General features: G+C 44.9%; 1 protein-coding gene across 5 annotated transcripts in view; it reads right to left on the minus strand.

Moving 5' to 3' along the window:
* Positions 1–10,309: 10,309 nt before the first annotated feature.
* RPTOR (regulatory associated protein of MTOR complex 1) overlaps positions 10,310–20,413 on the minus strand; it is a 434,461-nt gene continuing 424,357 nt past the window's right edge. For all 5 annotated transcript variants that reach the window (XM_066615740.1, XM_066615739.1, XM_066615738.1 and 2 more), the window contains 3 exons: positions 15,002–15,118; positions 13,550–13,679; positions 10,310–12,590 (listed from right to left, as the gene is read on the minus strand). In XM_066615740.1, coding sequence (XP_066471837.1) covers positions 12,522–12,590; positions 13,550–13,679; positions 15,002–15,118 — 316 coding nt within the window. In that variant the 3' untranslated portion in view covers positions 10,310–12,521. The remainder of the gene's footprint in view (positions 12,591–13,549; positions 13,680–15,001; positions 15,119–20,413) is intronic.

Consider the following 20,413-nt stretch of genomic DNA (forward strand, 5'->3'; position numbering starts at 1 on the left):
TCAACTCATTGGATTTTGATAACATTTGGGGTTAGAACTCTGCTGTGTTAGGAAGGGCATCTTTGTTTGCCATTTAAAGGTCTGAGCTGACTGCAAGGCCTTCTTCCAAGGGCTTACACTGACATGGGAAGCTGATGGTACATGATTCCCAGCACCACTACCCAGTGGCGTCACTAGGGTTCATGTCACCCGGTGTGGGATGCCAGCACGTCACCCCCCATGCGGTGGGCAGGGGAACACCCCAGGTGGTGGGGCATGGTGATGTACCATCACTCCGCCCCCACTGGTTTTTTGGCTGTACCTTTTGATAGAACAAAGATAGAACACATTCTGCATGAAATTACGCATTGATTGAGATATAACATGATGGTATTATTCTTCCAAATTATGATTTTAGTGATTTTGGTCACTAGTGGTGTCACACACACCCCCTGGGGGGTCAACATACTAACACCTTATTGCAGCAGTTCTCAAACTTTTAGCACTGGGACCCACTGTTTTAGAAGGACAATCTGTCCAAGACCCACCAGAAGTGATGTCATGGTGGAAGTGACAACATCAGGCAAATTAAAATAAGTATAAATAATTAAACAAATAATTAAATAAGCAGAAGCCAGCCCTGGTCTACCAAGTGAATTTCCTCTGTAGCCTGCCTGCAATAACACCTCCCATCCAAAACCAGTAAGGTCTTCAGCCCTACCCAGTGCCCTGTTCAATTTAAGAACTTCTGTTTAAACCAGATCACTGTCAGGATCCACTTGGCTTTGCAAGTCTCAAAAAAGTTCACCTTATCAGCTGAAGCCTCTGTTTTGATCATTTTTAGGGGGGGGGGAGGCTGCCTTCTGGAGTACTTGTTTAGCGGCAGGTGCATAGGATCAGGACCATTCTGGTAGCCTTGCACTCTCCTTCACCTGATCTTCCACACCAGCCAAGGCATGGTTGCTTACTCGCAAGTAAACGCGACTGTGAGGCTTAATTTCGCTTTCCATAGGGCTCAATACATTCATCTGCTTGGAGGGACTTCCTTTTCAGGTGTTTTTGGGGGCTGTATTCATTGGATCAGGATCATTTTGGTGTCATTGGATTCCTTTCAGCCTGCCCTTACCGACAGCCTAAGGCAAGTTCTCCTACTCACGAGTAAACACGCGATACAGCTTAGTTTCACTTGCCATAGGGATCGATGCATTTTTTGTTCTCCAGTTTTTTTGGCCATAACTTTTTGATAGAAAGGAGATATTTCACTCTGGTTTTTTGCATTGCATTCTGCTCGAAATTCCACATCCGACGGTATACAATATGATGGGGTTACTCCTAACCACCGCGATTTTAGTGTGTCACCCCCCCAGTGTGTATCACCCCCCTGTGCGTGTCACCTGGTGTGGCTTGCACCCCCCTAGCGACGCCACTGCCACTACCTCAACCACTGTTTTCTGCACTTTAGGAGCATATGCCCAATTCATCCCATCCTCCCAGACAGACAGAATGTGCTCCGAAAGAGGCCCAGCACAAATGTTCTATGCAATTATAATTGTGAGCTTCTCTGTAATGAGATGTCAGTGGGTTTAGAAACTTTTAAAAACATGATCTCAGTAGTTATGATTTATAATGAAGTTTTAATATAAGGCTTCAGAAACTGAGAAAAACTGTGTGAAGCTGGGATAAAAATAATGAGAGGTGGCTGAGAATAATGGTGATGCACGGAGGAAAGAAAACCAAATGACAGCACATGTGAGGAAAGGCATGAAAGTTAATGCCAGTCTAAGGACAGAAAGCAATGATGCAGTAAGCCCCTTTATGCATGCAGGTGCAATGGAACTCCATTTCTTGAACAACAGCTCCTTCATAACTGATCACAAGCTGCTTTAGAAACACCTGAATTTCGAAGGTGATTTGCAGGATAACATGGAGGATATACCATGATGTGAAACGACTGTGCATATAGTCTGCACCCAGTTCATAAACACAGGGCTGGCTTTAAGCCAGTTGGACCAATTGCTCCCAATTGGGCTGTGTGCATAATCAGGGTAATCTAGTCTTGCATGCAATGTTATATCAAAATGTGCTTAGATCCATTAAGCCACACACACTTTTTAAGCACACATTTTGATTGCTTTCCATTCTACCATCAAAATATAAGGTCTATAATAAATGTTATTTTTATTCTACAGACCTTGGCTGTGAACCTGGAGCCCCCAATGTTTTCAGTTGGGCCCCACAGTTCCTAAGGCCGGCCCTGCATAAACTAACACAATGAAGCTGTTTTCTGTTACATCAAACCATTGGCCAATCTAATCTGATGTGTACTTTGATTGATAGCCATTGCCCGGGGACTCAGAATGAGATTTTTAGCAGACTGAAGCCATGGCCATGGATTAGGGGTAGGGATATGAGTGGATTTGTGGCAGGGATACGATTTCTGAAAGAGTAGAGAACGGAGATATTCAGGATTCAACTTTCCAGTGCCAATGCAACTGCAGTGCAGCCCCAAGGTCACCTAGGGAATAAACATTCCCTTACCCTAAGGAGCCTCCATGACTGCCCTCCCCACTGTAGGATGAAGGGCATGCCCCATTGGCACGACTGCGTCAGTGCTGGAAAGTTGGATAGGATTCGGCCCTCAGTTAACCGGCACACTTGGATTAGTCACAGATTCAAAATGCGGATTTTAAAGCATAAACGGAATACCTGTAATTAGGTATTCAGGTAGGGCAGTTGATGCATTTTTCAGTGCCAGTGATGTGTGTGTGGAAGACAATTTTTCAAGCAATAAATTGCCTTGTTTAAATATGCTCAGAGTATTAGTTGTACTGAGAAAACTAAGCAGTACAGTAACAGATTTGTCTCTTTAAAAAGTCTGCATGTATAAATATAAATAAAACAAACCTCCCCCTATTAATCTGTTCACAGCCCTATTTAACCAAAGGCCCTGCCTCATCATTGAAATCTGGCTGCAATTCAGGGGGGAATCATTCTACTTTGCCACACCTGTGTGTACAAATTATTGTACAACAATAAAGTACACAGAGGAACAATTAGTTATGTAAACAGCCTGAGCCTGTAGAATAGAGGCTACAAACGTGGTTAACTTTCTTCTTACACAAGCTGTTTGTGAAAGGAAAATGACTACTCTGTAGGTGGAGCAGCTGCTCTGCACCAGGGGTTTCACGCTTTGCTATGGCTCAGTGCGATGCTGCATGTTCAGGAGGCACCCCCTAGTAGATTTGCCTAGTAGTGCCTAGTATTAAAGTTAGCAGCAGCATCCTCTGAGATGGCAGGGTTGTCAATCATAGTAGGAGAGCATGCCTAGTTAATCTGCAGAGCAGGACTGATACTAGAAATGCACTGGTAACCAGGCAGCACCCTGGTATCTGATCTGCCTCTCAAGAGGGACTGTGCCCAGGGGCTGTAGGCTAAGTCCCCTCCTGTTCTCTTCCCTTGGTGGTGAGCAGTGTTGTTCAACACTCCCCTCTAGTGTTGAACAGTGATAACCATGCAGAAGGAGGAGGAGGCAGTTTGGGCATTTGCCCAGAAGTTGCATGAATGCAGCCAGGCTGGCTTAGCCACAAGACAGACTGGAGCACTTGCTTTGAGGGGAGAGCTGGAGGGGGAGCAGTGAGCTGGCAAAGGGGGCCCTGCCCCCTTATCTGCATGCTAACCCCCCACAGACCACTGTGCTGTTTCAATCAGTGCTCCTTGCTGAGCGGAAGTGGAAAGAGCATTGGCCCACAACTTCCACCAGTGCTCCTGGAGGGGGAAAATGCTCATCTCTTCATCGTGCTAGCTGAAGCATTCCCCTTCAGTTGAACGCTGGCTTCTTCTTTTGGGTCTATTCATTCTCAACAGGACCATGCGGAGCCAAAGGTAGAAGATGATTCTGGAACTGAAGGCAGCGGGGGAGGGGGTTCTGCTCTCCCCCTTATCTCATCTCATTGGCCTGGCTGTTTTCCTATGTGAAAAGATGGGTGAGGAGGTGGTGGCCACAGCAATGGTGGAACATAGGAGGCTGGTGGGTGCGGTGGCGGTTGTACTAGCCACCGTGATGGATCTTCCCCAATTCAGATCTGTGTAGTCTTATCCTGGGCACCGTGCAACTGCCAGTTTCTGTCACTGCTGCTGCACAGATGCTTGTAGCCCTTACAGTTGTTCAGTGGTGATGGACAGGTGGTCAGGCAGGCGGTCATACAGCTGCCAGCCCCGCATCCATTGTTCAATTTTGACAAAAAAGGAGCCAGGGAGGGGAGGTGGGAGTTGGTCCTGTTCTGTATTACTGCAGAAATCAGCTTGCTGCAACTGTAAGGGGAAGGGACCGAACCAAGGTGGGGGGTAGGGAAAGGGCAACCCAGTGTCAACTTTGCCCAGCTGTCCCTGAAATGTGGCCCTGAGGCAGAGAAAAACAGAGACAGAGATTTTGGAAAAGTTGAGGAAAGGGATTGCAAGGTGTGGGCCAAGATTAGAGGACTAGGGGGTCAGATAGGTCCAGAATTATGACAGGACTAAATAATAATTAGGTAGAGCATCACAGAAACTGCAGAACGTGTGGTCACTCTAACTACTATCTGGGGAGTGCTACATCCTATAAAATTTGTAGAGAGATACAATGGCTACAAATTTAGGGCAACAACAGAAGCTGGTTCTTGGCCAGAGGAATACTAGTACTGCCCTCAACAGATGTAAGTGCTGAGAAGGCTGCTTGTTTAAAACAAAGAGTAATGTAGTACAGTCATTGTAGTTGATTAGAGCACATGCTATAGGCAGAGAACATTTAGGGTTCCCATGGTAACCACTTCCACTAAGACATAGCAAAGCACTGTGTCAATTAATCTTAAACCACTCCAGACAAGCAAGACAGACACATTAGTCTCTGTCCTTTATTGTGACTGTCTTTCATGGGGGACAACTATCTGTGCACAAGACTTTGCATCCTGCCACACCTCCACTTAACACCATGCTCTATCCCATTTGCGAGACACGTGTGTAGCAGATCAATGGCAGCTACAGGAACTATTTAGGCAGCCTGTCCATCTTGTATCCTCTGTGAAACCCTCTCCTGAGCTCAGGATGGCCAAGTTGATGGCATCCATCAGGGAACGACTCTATGAGGCTCTTGAAACCAGAGAGCCAGAGCGTTTCACGTGGCTACCTCCTTCTGGGGACTGGCTCCATTCATGGGTGAAGAATACAAGAGGGTGTTAGAAAATGCAAAAGCTCTCTGTGCAGTGAGGCACTATTCTTATCAGACTTGGGTCTATTTGTTACTCCTGCTTCATCTTACAGGAGCATCTGCAAAAAAAATGACTGCTACCAAGCATGGCAAGTGAAACGCTGTATCTGTCAGGCTGCTTTCAGGCAGAACAGCTGTTTCAGTTGGATGTGGGCTCAGCATTGTCAGAGTGTTCCTGCTATTGGAACTATCCAGTAGTTTTTTGCCCTGGTTCCTTCTACACTGGCACGACACGTGGGTGACAGGCACATAAGTTGTGAATTCTTCAGAACAGTCTCTCCCCTTCAAGAAATCACAAAAAAAATGTGATACCTGCACTTGTTTCTGATCTTCCCTCTGAAGTTGGCATGCAGGAAGAAAGGGGAAGTTCGGGGACAGAATGTGTTCCACATTCAGGGATACTGTGCTGGAATTCATGCACAGGCAGGGCCAACATATTATATTGCTATCCGATTTATAGAACTGCTGTTTTCTGTGGGATGTATACAACAAAGTATTCCGTGAGACCAAAGACATCTCAGCCTATTTGCGATCTCATCCATCTGACACTCCCGCACAGAGCACCTCTCCCCTCACAAACATGTGCTTCCTTTGCGGTCTGGAGGCAGCTGCTATTTTTATTGATATTTCACATCAGCTGGCAAAGACGTGCCACAGAAAAGGATATTTCTTCAATTTCTGTTCTGGAAAGGTGTACAGCGGAATGTGTGTGCTGGAGAAGCGAGAACGGACAACAGAAGGCAGAACTGCTCAATCCTTATTTTGCATTTGTGTTCTCTCCCCATACCCTTGAGCATAAAAGAGGTAAAGGAAAAATAAAGAGATGGTATGGGAACACCTAGTTGTTTTAAAGGTATTTAAATCTCCAGGACCAGATGAGCCACAGCTCACAGTGCTGAAGGAGCTGGTGGACGTCATCACAGATTATTAAGCACCATGTCTGTGAACTCTTAGCAAATAATGGAGTAACTTCTAGGAGCCAGCATGGGTTTGTCAAGTACAAGTCATACCCCAATCTCTCTCTCTCTCTGATAGAATGAGTAATCTAGACAACTTTTGTATACCACCTCTCTCACTAACACAAGGTGGATCACAAAGGCACGCTATACTAATCTTTATTTCAGATGAGTTTTTACAATAATTGTTGTACAAGCACTCGTAGAACTCTTCACTTCCAGTTGGGAATCCTTCATAGCGTGGTCATATCTGGCATTTTGGTACTGCCTATCCTCTAATTCACCATAGTGCCCTGGGTATCTATCAGAGCTATGGTCAGGAAGGTGTATTACAGCCTTTGAGGCCAAGCTTGCTTGAGTGAATTGAGCCCTTTGGTGGCATAGGTGTGATGTGTCATGAAACTTGAAAGTAGATAGTTCACTTCTTTTGCAAATGGTTTGAATCACCCGAGACAACCCATCACTGCCTGGAAGACCTCTGGATTAAATTTCCATTCCAATTTCTGAACCCATTTTCAACCAAACAAGTTGGCTAACATGTTGGGAGATCCTGGCTAAGAATTCCATGAGTTGCAGCCACATGGTCTTTGCCCTAGAAAAGAGAGTCCATTCTATTCTATGAGTTTGGATTGAGTCTCACTTTGATGATGTACATTTTTGCTCTCATGTTGTCTGTTTGTATGAGACCATAGCTGTATTGCATCTGAGCCTGGAATGACAGGAGGACCATCCATATTATCCTGGGTTCTAGTCCATTTATATTCTTTCTTGCCTCCAGCCTGGAACAGGAGCCCTGTGTCAGATGCTAGCCCATGTGAGCTTCTCATTCTAGGAGGTTGGTGTCTGGAGTGATCTTTATCCTGCTTGGAAAAGTGAGGTTCACCCCTTGAGGAAGTCTGACACTGCATGTGAACACATCAATGCCTTCTTGCTTTTGCTTGCAATTAAAATGGACAAGTATAGCTGCTTCTTTGTTACTTCTTGGTAAGGCAGTAGCTGCCCTGCAGATGCCTAATGTGGAACCAAGCCCAGTTCATGACTTCCTAGCTGGACATCAACACGCCCAAGAACTGTACCACTTGGTTGTACACACCCTTCTGGTCAGCTATAACATCCTAGTGTTCTTCTGACAAGAGACTTGAGTAGTTACTAGTGTCCCATTTTATCCACAGATGGTCCAGCAACTACGCCAGCTCCAGAGAGCTTCTCTCCTGGTTAATTATGAAGTAGTAGTGCAGGAGGCAGTCTATGTGTTCTGAATGTACACATGCCCCTGACTGAAAGAAATAATGTCAGGATATTATCCCCTGTAGCCTGAGGTGTGCTACCAATGCCACCAGGATTTTGGTACTCTGGGTTCTGCTGTGACCTGTGCATGGTACTGGAAGTACATATACTGAAAGTGAGAGGAGCTATATGCTAATCTCAGGTACTGTTGGTGAGCTGGACAAATGCAAACATGTAGGCACATGGAGAAAATGGCTAGAAAATCTCCTTGTTCCATAGTTGCAGCAATGCTTCCATTTTGAAACATCTTTTTAACAAACGTATTTAGCTTGTTTAGAAACTTATCCAGGATGTACATCCCTATTCTCCTTGAGAATGAGAAAAAAGATAAACCTTGAAGTACCTTTGGTCCCAATGAACAGGTTCAGTGGTCCTGATCTACAGAAGGTGCTGGGAGGCCTTCAACTTTAGAGAGTGTTTCTTTGACCCAAAGGAACATCAGAACCTGTCTCACAAATTCCAATGCATCATTACAGTTTCCAAAACCCATGTGCCTTTCATGAATTTGGGCCAATAATCCAAGAAGTGTTGGAGATATTTGCTGATTGAGCTGGAGACATCCAGCTTCCTGGCATCAATTGGTGTGCCAGTTTCTTTCTCGCCTTCATGATTGCTGAAGAGGGACCTTCCTCATGGAGTTCCTGTTAAAAGACTTAGACCAGGACCAGTTGTACTTGAATCTGCTCTGTTCCCTGACCTGTAGGTCTGCCAAACTGGCTGTTGGACCTTTTCTCTTCCTGCTTTGCTGTAAGAAGAGCTGTCTTCTTTCTACTAGAACTTGATCCAGAGCTCCACCAAATAGCGTTAACGCCTGAGAATAGGGGAGCTGGAGAGCCTGGGACAACTTCCTATTGCTTCAAGCCAAACGTTGCGTCTAGCCACCATGTCGGATGCGATAGCCATGGAGCTAAGATGAACTGCATCAAGAGACAAGTCTGCCATCAGCGCCACTGCTAATGAAATCTTTTAGATACTATCTCTGAGGAACAATGCTGCTGCAGCTGGTGGATCCTGCAAAGACTGAATTGGTCACAGAGGCTCACAGCATTGTCAAAATGCCTCTAAGCTCTGAATGCAGTCTCTACTCACTTGTTGCAGGCATCCTTTTACGCCTGTCCCTTTGGAGGGGATCACTGATGAGGAAGAATACATCCACCAAATGGTCTTTTCCAGCAGCTGCTCAGGCTCTTGGTAAGCAACTGATGGAGGTGTTTAGAGATAGCCAGATTGGCCCATTTTGCTTCCAAGACCCTCTGGAAGGAGTCCAGAAAAGGAACTGTGTGTTTGGCTGATCCTTGGGGTGAGGGGGGGGGGCTGTCTTAGCACATGGTTCTTGACAAGAAGTGAATCTTGTCACTCCTGCTGCGTGCTCTCAACTCACCCTACTGGACCCTGGGAAAAAGGCAGGAAGGGGAGACAGATGCTAGAGAGTTCTAGGGAAGGCCCACCCAATGTTCCCTCCTGCTGCTGTGGAAATAAGGGCCTTGATGAACCCTATGCTCCTACCATGAAGAAAGAACAGGAGGGGTCAGGGAGGCACCTCCTCTCATCCTTCTACCCCTGCTGTGGCAACTGTGATCATCTTACTGGGAGGTTTACCACTGGTGGCAGTCTCTCCAAACCCATGGAGGATGCTCTGTCTCCACCTGTTTTACACAAGTTCTGCCAATTCTTACCTTGGTGGGAATGGGGCCCATAGCAGTCTTTCACTCCTTCCCCTGCCTGCAATCCAGGCTGGGAGATATGGCCAGGAGTGCTGTCAAGTTTCCGGCATGAGGCAGTGTACCATGGAGAAGACAGCTAGCTAGCTGGGCAGGAGGTCTGGTCTAGAGGGTAGAGCCTCCATTTGCCTGAAGATAATATCCGCAGGTTGCCAGTTCGAGGCCACCAGCACCGTGCGACCTTGAAGCAGCTGACAAGCTGAGCCAAGTTATTCCATCTGCTCTGAGCGTGGGAGGATGGAGGCCAGAATGTTGTGGCCAGATCAGAAAGAAACATCTGAATGTTGTGGTTTCTTGAAAGATAGAACCTTCTTTCAAATTGTAAAAATCCCTACGGGGATTTAATTAGCCTGCCTATGTAAACCGCCTTGAATAAAGTCCGAGGAGAAATCTGAGGACCAAGAAAGGCGGTATAGAAATATCTGTATTATTATTATTATTATTATTAGCCTCTTCCCCATTTGTGTTGGAGGGGCTAAATTGAAGGCTCAGGAATGCCCCCCTTCCTCTACCACAGAATAACTTGTGTGTGACAATAGCCAGAACTGGAGCTCCTTGGTGCATACCCTCTAGTAAAATGTTCAACTTGAACTTACCCTCTGGCAAATTCAATTTTGAAATAGCTAATATATTCCTGAAATTTGGGACCAGGATGGTACTAGCTCTAAAGACGCAAATCCAAGCAGACCCATATAGCAACAGGGGCTTATCTTGAGGTAAGGGAACAGAAGTTCCTATATTTAGAGGTAGCTTCGTGACTGCCCCCACTCTGCCACTGGATGCAGCACTTGCCTCCATGGTGTGGTTGCATTGATGCTAATGGTGGGGGGGGGGAATAGGATTGGGGCAATACTCTCACTGGTGGAATTTACATATAAGTAAACATGCTTAAGACTGCACTTCAAATTTTTCACTGGCTGGCCCTAAATCCCATGCGTTGCAAGAAACAAGAGTGGCCAGGTATGCTGATGGTTGTATCACTGGTTCTGTCTCATATTTGATATAAATGTTTGATAATTAGCCTTGTCAGGGCTAGTTGGGCATCAGTTCCTGACAGCTTTATTCTCTGTCACAACTGCCTTCTCCTTCACTCAAAGAAGTGTACTGCGATCACAGGTTGTTTTGGCATTTATTAACCATTTATTTCATTAATTGATTTACTCTCACATTACAATCTTGTGGTGGTTTATTATTAAATGCATGTATTTTTTTCTTTTAATTCTTTTTTGGAAAATAAATAGAGCAGTAAGTGAACTGTGTAGGTAGGATGTTTTCTAGAACGTTGGTTAAACTTCATGATTGGATCTCAACATCAGACCTGTGAAAAAGCACAGCCCCCACATACATGCTTGGATGAAAGCAGGAAGTCTGGCATTAATTTAAAGAAAACAACACACAGCCATCCTGGCTGCACAAGCTGAGAGGAAGCACAGGGGATCTTGTTCTTAAAACAAACATATTGGATGCAGGTTACAAAATAATTAAAAAAAATTAAAAATCATATTCTCCATAATCACAATTATCCATTTATAATTGTGTGGGTTAAGTCAGTTGTATATCGATCCGAGACTCAGCTTGATGCTTGTTAACAAAATCCATCATCTATCTGACCTTCCCTGAGCTCATTGCCACTTACAGAGTGACAGGTATGGCAATGGGGGGCCACTGCACATCCCAGCACAGCTGACACGGGGGTCAACAAACAGGTGTGTCACATCATCTCCTATTTATTCCCATCACTTAATCTGAGTGGCCTGCAGCAAAGTGTCAAGCTTTATGAGCTTTCCTCCCTGAATGAAGAAGACCCTCCCTGAATCGTGCAAGGTGGCTCTCAGCCCACAAGAAACGTACGTACAGCAGGGCTCCATAGGGACAGCCAGGAGGTGGATTCCGCAGGCTACGCAAAACTGATGTTGTCCATAATGCAAGATGAACTGGATGGCGCTCTACTCTTATCACTATCACAATTGGCAACATTATTGGCAAGACTAAATTTCTGTCTCCCCCCACAGCTTTATGAATGACAGATATCCGGGCTGATGCTTAGGGAGCCACATGCGGTTATTGCAATGGCACTGGCACAATATAATGTGAGGCCTCCTTGTCACTGTCCCTGAACTAACCAGGCAGTTCTTGACTTGAGATTCTTTTCCTCAATCACCTGAAGGGATTGGAATCTTCATGGTATGAAAGACAGAAGATGGAACCAGCATTCTTTCTTCAGACAGCAGGTAGTTCTGCAGCCAGCACACATGCATTGACAGAGGCCCAGGTACGTACAGCTCACCCTGCATTCAACCTACGTGCAAATGCTCGGAGGGGGAAGGGGAGCAAGGGGGATGGCTGCACGGGCCTCATCTGTGAGTTGCAAGTATCTGCATTTGTCACCAAGCTGAATAATAGCACTTCTGCAAAAGGAAAGCACCGGGATGGGCAGGGGGAGGATTTAAGGCAGTGGTACAATGATCAGCGAACTCCTTGCTGTCTATGTGGAGGTAGCAGGCCATTTCTTGTGCTTATGGGGTTTTTCTGTGAGCAAAAGGAGCAGAGGATGGCTGGAGTAACTTAAAGATGGAGTGGGGAAGATCTCCTGTCCTGTTGCATGTGGTGATGCAACTACTGAAATGTGACACTCCGACTTCCCAATGGACACCGAGGAAGCAGGGGCATTTTCCTGCTTTCCCCTCCGCAGTGGCAGCCAACTTTGCAGTATTTTCTGTAGCATTGAGACTTCCTCTTCCTTAGTACTCCCACTAATTCCCTTTTGTCTATTTCCAGTGGAACAGCGAATGCTATCAAAGATGGCTGGTGGCATATAGAATAGGAAGATACACAGACTATCCAAGGCCAGGCAGCCCGCTAGCATGCGACTGCAAGGGCCAGCACGGCACAAAATAGGTAGCAGCCACAGACGTTCTACGAAGAATATGTGGAACAGTAGGTAAGTTCTGAATTCATTCCTGACATCAAGGAAACTGCACCCCTCTTCCAGGAAGAAATAGTCTCAGTAAGTTCATAGGAACCATGTTTTTAACAACCAGAGAAGCAGCCATGGGCGATGGTGGTGGTAATGAAACCCATTTAAAATACAAACGCTGCTTTTTGGTTGCTCCTGGAGGCTCTCGCTGTGATGACAAGCAGGAGATTGCTTCTCTCCCTCCCCTCAAAATCATCAGTAGCTAACCAGGAGATAAAAGTGTTCAAGTTATGGGGGTCGCACAGCAGCAGCAGCCAACACTAAACATTCAAGTCGATAGTTTCACTATGTACAATGTGACTGAGACATGGTCCCGCCTGCCAGAAGATGTCCTGCTCCGACACAGCAGCCACACACTGTTATCTGATTCGTTTCTCCACAGAGTACACTGAGATGTAGTAGTCATTGCTTCCAACTGCTAGGTGGGGCTATGGAAAGGAGAGAGAAAAATAATGAGTGTATAGGGTTCCGAAATGATGACCTTCATACACCCCTTAGTATTTCCCCCCCAAGCAGAAGTGCAGTATATACAGAATTCTAAGAATCTCTCCTTCTATCTAAAAATGCAAATAGATGCTTTATACCAAGTCATTTACCCACCCCACATGGTTCAACTATAATCCAGGTATTACCAAGACTGTGTGGTTTGAAACCAAACCATAGGAAGGGAATGCCACACATTGTTGCATAACATATGAAGTGGGCTTGTAGTGATCAGATCGGAATTCCTGTGCTCTTCTCTGTTGCTTCATAACCACCATTGCTTATCTACGAGTTCACTGGCAAAAGTACTAGTCAACTCTACAGTATTTTCTCCAGTACGGAGACCCCTCTTTTTTTCTTTTTTTTTCTTTTTTAGAACTCCCACTAATTTCCTTTGTCTCCTTCCAGGAAACCTGCCTAAACAAACAACCACACCACTAAGTAAAGCATGCTTTACTGCTACACCAAGACTGGCTACTGGAAAAAACAGGATATCAGACTAGATGAACCCTTGATCTGATCCAGGAAGGGGCTTACATTTGTTTTATTCATTTCCCCCCACTTTCCCAAATGGTCCCAAAGTGGTTGTTCTTAATCTGATCATCTGCTGGAAATCACTAAATTCTGCGAACCTCCTCAAAGCACAAAAAAGACTATCACTAGAGTTTGCCAGTGATTTCAGTTTTAAAAAGGGATGTAAATATTTTCAAATTGGGTTAACTGACCATGTTAACACTGCCACCGAAGTGGAGTTTTCTGGCTGCTGAATTTAGAGGTTCTGAAAATGAAAACATTGCATGATGGCCTCTAGTAAGCCTTTCTAATCCTCTTTTCGGTATACAGCACTAACTTTTGTCCTGTAGCCAACATTAGAAATATTCAGCAATTGAGAAAGGAGACTAACCCAGTGGGGATGGAAGGCTAGGCAGCTGATGGCACCCACTCTCTGCCCCATGAATCCATCATAGTACTTGATATTATTGATCAGTTCACCATTCCCATTGTAGATCGCGGTGAACTGATTCATAGAGCCACTACAAAGGAAAAGAGAGAACACAGCACACCAATTATGTCACATCACCACTGGCTGAAGCTCAGAACAGAGTTATCCACTCCCTACAGATCGACCATGAGCAGAGGTGTCATTCACAAAGCAGAAACTCAGGTTCCAAGCAAGCTCATGGTTGCTACAGCACAGTTCAACACCAGGTTCATGGAAAAAAAGATTTACATACTCTGTAAGAGGTTTGGGGAAGGAGAGAGGAGTATTAAGGAACAGGCACAGAGAAAACTACCAGGACTTGATCGTCTTGAGTGAAAATTCTAGGTACCAAACTTGGAAGATGGATAGCAAGTTTCTGGTAAATTGTGTGCTTCCTTCTTTAGAAGGAAAATCCAAGATGCTGGGATATGGTAAACCAGAAACACCCACTAACACAAAATCCTAAGGGTTCAAGGTCACATGCAAATGTTGAAATACATCATAGGAAGGAAGCTGCACTGCTCACTGGCATACCTAGAAGGGGGCAAACGCCCTGAGTGCCGACCCTCCAGGGGCACCACCTCAAGCCTCCACCCCTGCCCGCCCACCTGCTTTTTTCTTTAAAGGGAGAGAAGCCGGCAGCTCTGCTGGCTTCTGTTCCTTTAAGAAAAGCCTCCTCCTAATGGAGGAGAGGCGCCAAGGAGCATTCCTGGAGAGGCAGCAAGAAGCTGCCTCTCCGGCAGCAACTCAGCGCCAGACTGGGCTGTACCCCAACATCTCCTTTATAGGAGGAGAGGGCAGGGGCGCCCTAGAGTGACAGCGCGACTCCGGAGGCAGCGAGAGCGTGTCCTAGAGTGTCAGCACAACTCCTGTTGCACTGATGCTCTCGGCTTCCTGGGTTCAAACGGAGGCTTCTGTGCCGCTTGTAAGAGGCACAGAGGTCTCCTTTGGAGCGGTCTGGGGCTGCTGGAAACAGCACTCCAGACAGGTGGGCTTCCAGCAGCCCCAAACCGCTACAATGGAGAAGTTGGCGCCGCTTACAAGTGGCGCGGAAGGCTCTGTCGGGGCCTCGGCTGCCTCCGTTGTTCCCCCTTTCTTCCAAAGGGGGAACAGAGGAGGTAGCTGCATGGAAGTAATTGCGGTGACAAGGATGTCACTGAAATTACTTCCGGGTCACAGGTGGGGGTGTGTGGAAAAGGGATGTGGGGGGGCGGAAAACTGGGGTTTGCGCCGGGCACCGGGACCCCCAGGTACGCCACTGGCACTGCTTATACCAAGGAAAAGAAATAAAAATGTTTATAAACAATGGGCTGGTTCTCTCTGTGCTTTGCAGGAGGAAGGGATTGTGCTGGGTAAGACCAATGTAGAACTTACCATGCAAACAAGTTGGCTTGTGGGTGAATGTCTAGAGCTGTCAGTCCTTTAACTATCTGAAGGACTTTCACTGATTCTGGCATTCTTGGATCAAAGAAACGGACATCTCCATTTACACTGCAAACAGACAAAATATTGGGTGATTACCCCCTTGCTCCAAAAAGGAGAGCAGATTCTACTTTCCCAGCATTTGGTCAGAATTTGCACTGACAGTGGTGAATTTTTCAGCAATACTTCTTTGATACAGCCTCACTTTAATAGACAGCAATCTATTTCAGACAGCATCTGCATGGCTCTAGATGCTGCAGAAGCAAACATGAGCTTCCTCTTAGTACCCCCACCGGCTCATACACAAAGAATTAAAATGTACGAATCAATTCCTCTTTTCTCTTCTCCAACTGAATGGGATTGTATATCATCAAAAATCTCTACCTTGTTTTGCTGTTGGACTAAGACCAAAAAGCCCCTTTGTATTTCCCAGACTACAGTAAATGGAAGCCTAGATAATGTGAACACCAGCTTATCTTGGCCAGCAGCGTGACATCAGACTGACGGGCTTGCAACAGATTTTGGCATGTGAAGACCTTTAACATTGGACAAGATGCTTTATGGTAGTATAAGTGGGCGGTTAAAATCACAATAATTTGTCAAAGTGAACTTTCTACCTTCAGCCAGATTGTCTTGGATTTAATCGATTCACAGCTCATGAAACAGGCCTTCAGGCTTTCCCATTTGATTAATCTGGGGCCAGACTGGTAGTGTTTTAAAGTTTGTTCAGTCCAAGTTATTATGAAGGAGGGTTGAAACATGGAGTTATATCATTGGATAAACTGTATTTCTTAAGCAGATTCTCTGGACACAAAGTGATCACTGGGAAATAAAACTGATAGTGTCAGGCCTACTACAGAACTGAAGATCTCTCATTACACAATTCCTGTCTATAGCTTTTTCAAGCAGTGATTCATTAAAATCCAGTACTGTTAAGGAAGGCAGATAAGGGGTGTTGGTGACAAAAGTATAATTAAAGCCTGATTAATTAAGCAAAAGTTATTCTTGATTTAATCAAAAAGGCATAGCAGTTAGTGTCTAGTAATCTACAAGGTTGCCACTGATTTAGATAACTAATTACACAATGAACTAACTATATAACCATGAAAGCAAGTTTCTAGTCATCATTACTAATGGTAAAAACTTGGCTAGTATTTGCCAAAGGCTCTGGAACCAGACACAGGAGGTGTGTGACTTCCAGGCGCCTGGAGGCAGGACTTCTGTGTTCTACTACTCCCTTTCTGCTCTGATCATTCTGTTGTCTTTTTGCCCATTCTCCTACACCTAAAATGCTGAATTCCCACACCAAGATTCTACAAAATTCTAGATCTTGGAAATGAAATAAACTAGAAACAGGAAGAAAGAAATGTACACAAACAAATTAACTGTGTATTTCGAAGTAACAATTTCTAAGAGTTAAAATTTAGCCTCTTCCCACCCAACTGCCTCTTCCCACCCAAAAAGCAATATGGGGCACATGGGTCTTCTGCACATGGGTCACAGATACAGTTCCTACTGCCTGGGTCACCACAGCAGTTGGTCACCTCATGTACCGTAGATACTCACCTATAGGGCAAGAAATTTCTGTCAATAAATCAAGCTTAGATCATCACCTTGCCTTATCTGCAAGGTCACTCAGGGGTCAGGGCTTTCCCAGAAACTTGCAGGAGAAGCACAGGGAGAAGCAATGCAGAGATAATTAGAGGGCTGTTAATCTCCAAGGCAACCTCTCCAGGGCATAGTTGCAGCCAAAGTTAACCTTTTATTCTCCTCCTGAGAAAAAGCCAGAGCTGAAGGCTTCCACTGAAATCAAGCAAGCCTTGTTCTCTTTAGCAAACCCTGCTGCAGCCTGATCCATTTTGCAAATGCTTGCCAGTGGTCTGTTTTTTAAACCCTAGATGTAATCCTTGTTTCCATTTGAAACAAAGTCCCAGGCTACAATTCAGGGCACCATTACATAACACCCATGTAAGCAATAGGTCTACTTCTGAGAAAATAGGTTGCAACTATGCGCAGCTGCACTTTCTCACAGTCATTCCTCATCTCTCCAGTGTGAACTGAATTGCACACTCTCAGTTATGTGTTCTAAGTTGTATGTTATCTGTACAGCATCTGGCTTAACACACCAGGCACATTAAAGAAGAATTTGATTAATGGTTCTCCTGCAGTGGTTCCAGTGGTGTAGCTAAGGGGATGCAGGTGGTAGCAACTGTACCGGGCAACAAGCTGAGCTTGACGCTTGTGGCCAAAATTATGAAAACTTTGGTACGTACAAATAATACCATCATGTTATATACCATTGGAAATGTAATTTAATGCAAAATGCAATGAAACAAACCTCATTGCAATATCAGTATTCTATCAAAAGTTATGGCCAATTAATCACAAAATGAAAACACAACTACTTTATGGAACAAAAAGTGGATTTACTTAACTTGAAACTGACCTATGAGATAATTGTTTTGAGAACCAATGTGATGTTACTATGATACAGCATGGAGCCAATAAGGTGTTAATATGAATGAACTCTCATTTCCATGTATCATAAGTCCCAGGTGGCAGCGGTGGCCAGGGGAGCCTTTGCTCAGCTTCGGCTGATTCGCCAGCTGCGACCGTACCTGAGCTGCGCGGACATGGCCACAGTAACCCATGCCCTAGTGACATCTAGATTAGATTATTGCAATGCGCTCTACGTGGGGCTGCCTTTGAAGACGGTCCGGAAATTACAACTAGTACAGGACGCGGCTGTTCGTGTGGTTGCTGGGGCACGTCGGTTTGACTCTGTCGAGCCGTTGCTCCGGCAGCTACACTGGCTGCCGGTTCTGTTCTGGGCCCAATTCAAGGTGCTAGTTTTGACTTTTAAAGCCCTTTACGGCTCGGGGCCGGGGTATTTGAGGGACCGCCTCTTTCCCTACAATCCTGCCCGTGCTCTTAGATCATCTGGGGGGGCCCTTTTGACTGTGCCGGCACTAAGAGATGTGAGAGGGGCGGCGGCCAGGAAGAGGGCCTTCTCAGTGGTGGCCTCCGAACTGTGGAATACCCTCCCCTTAGAACTGAGAATTGCTCCCTCCTTGCTAATGTTTCGGTGTGGACTGAAAACCTTTTTATTTCAAAAAGCTTTTAATTGTTGACAGGCTGGCTGGCGTTCTTGCTTTTTATATGAAAATCCACGGGGTTTGTTTGTTTGTTTGTTTTTAGATTTTTTAATTATTGTAAATTGTTTTTAATGTTGTATTTTAAAGTGTTGTGAGCCGCCTTGTGTGCCCGTTGGGCAAAAAGGCAGGGTATAAATTAATAAAATAATAAAAAAATAATAATAATACAGGTTGAGCCTCATTATTTGCGTGGGTTCCGTTTTAAGCACTCACGTGGATGGCAAAAAACGCAATATAGCAAATCAATTTAAAAAAACAAAGTTTCTTTGCTCCGGTGATTTAAAAACAGCCTTCCTGACCTTTGTGATGTAAGATAAGAGTCATTAAGAAGACGATCCATCAATCAGTCCTCTTCCAAGCGCTTGTCCCTCCCTTCACCAATGCAAAGTGATCACCTTTCTTTCACATGCTCAGGGGGAAGGGAGGGGTCACCGGAAGAGAGACGGATTGATGGATTGTCAGCTAGCTGCCCTCTCTCTCTCTCTCTCTCATTAAGGAGGCTATTGTTAAAGGACTGTTCAGTTTTTTTAAACTGATTTTAAAGGGGTGCATTTTTCCCCTTCGCCAGGGATCAGCACATTCCTTTTCATTTGCAGGGGCCATTCGTGTTGAGTCAAATCCGTGTATAAAAAATCAGTGTATAAATAGGCTGGACCTGTATAGTCACTCCTGCTAACTGGGTAAGGAGGCACTTTTTCAAGTGGTGCTCCCTCTTACTTTTAGCAGGGGGAGAATAACCATCCCTCTTCACCCCAGCACAGTGTCTCTAACCAATAAGGGGTACACTTTTAATTTATTTACTTAGCTAAATTTGATTTTGTCATAGAGGGTGGCTACAAAATCTTCTTTGACCCTAGGCAGCAGATAGATGCCCAGGAGGCAGGTTTTGCCCCGAATTTCACTTTTTAAAAAGCCTGGGCGTGACATCACTTCTAGTTGTGACATTACTTCCAGGGCATAATTTTGAGCTCAGCACTGGGCCACACAATCATTAGTTATGCCACCGAGTGGTTCCCAACCTTTGTACACTTGCATACCCCTTGGCAGCCCATTTCCATAAATTGTACCCCTCATATTAGCTAAATTTTTGTAATTAATATTAATATAAACCCTCATTTCCTCCATATGAAAACCCATACTTTATGCATTCGTCACAGTATTTTCTCTTTTTATCTGTTTGAAGAACCGAAGACTAAGCCTTTTCACTGTTTTGAACCAGAAGTGTCCTGAAAAATTCTTGGTGATTGATCACTTTCCATATTATGTTTCTGGTCATATTATGTGCTGGTTTTCAATTACCGATTCAAATATGAATTAATGACCAAAAACTAGCTATTGGTGGGACTTTCACAGTCAACTAGTTACCTCTCCTCCTGCCTTGCTGGCCCTGCAAGGCATTTTAGAGCACTACCTGCTTTTTTTGCCATTCATTTCTTTTTCAAGTACCCCTAAAGATCCTATCGAGTGCCACTGGAGTGCCATGTACCCCAGGCTGGGAACCACTGTTCTACTGGTATGTTGTTTACAGTGCACTTACTCTGATAGTGTTTACAAAAAGGTTGTGAAGACCAGAATGTAAAGAGTTAATGAATAAAAATATATCTTATTATCTTTTACTATATTTTTAATAAATTAGAGACTGTACAGTTCCTCGGTAACAATTTCTGGTAGGTTACTTTTCAGGATCTGGCCCCGGGTAAAAGACAAAACTATAGTCAGACACCCTCCTTAAGTTTAACCCTCGACTTATCTGAGAATCATAGAAAATTCCATGCTTTTTGACTCAAAACTTGTCCTCGACTTATTTGTGAGATCAACTCATAGGCAAGTGTCTGTGGTACTTCAACTCAGCCTGAAGCTACATCCAGCAAACTGGATCTTCCGAATCAGGGAGTCAGGTTATCCAACAGCCAATCTTATGCTGCTTTCCCCTAAAACTTCCTCGATCTCCTCAACTCTCTAGTTGTAGAAATTTACTGCAAGACAGTGAACCTGGAGCTGCCTTGTTCCCTCATTAGGGATTAACCACATCATTCTGACATGCCTCTCAAACCCTCCTATTTCTGCATTGTTTTCCAGATAGTCTCCAAGGAGTGATCCATGCCTGTGCTCAGTAAGGGCCAGGAAAGATCCACTGAAGTCCTGTGAGAACTTAGGCTCTGTAGCACTCCCTTTTCAACAGTGCCAACAAGGTTAAAGACTGTACAAG

Source organism: Tiliqua scincoides, chromosome 2, assembly GCF_035046505.1.
Source record: "Tiliqua scincoides isolate rTilSci1 chromosome 2, rTilSci1.hap2, whole genome shotgun sequence".
Lineage (NCBI taxonomy): Eukaryota > Metazoa > Chordata > Lepidosauria > Squamata > Scincidae > Tiliqua > Tiliqua scincoides.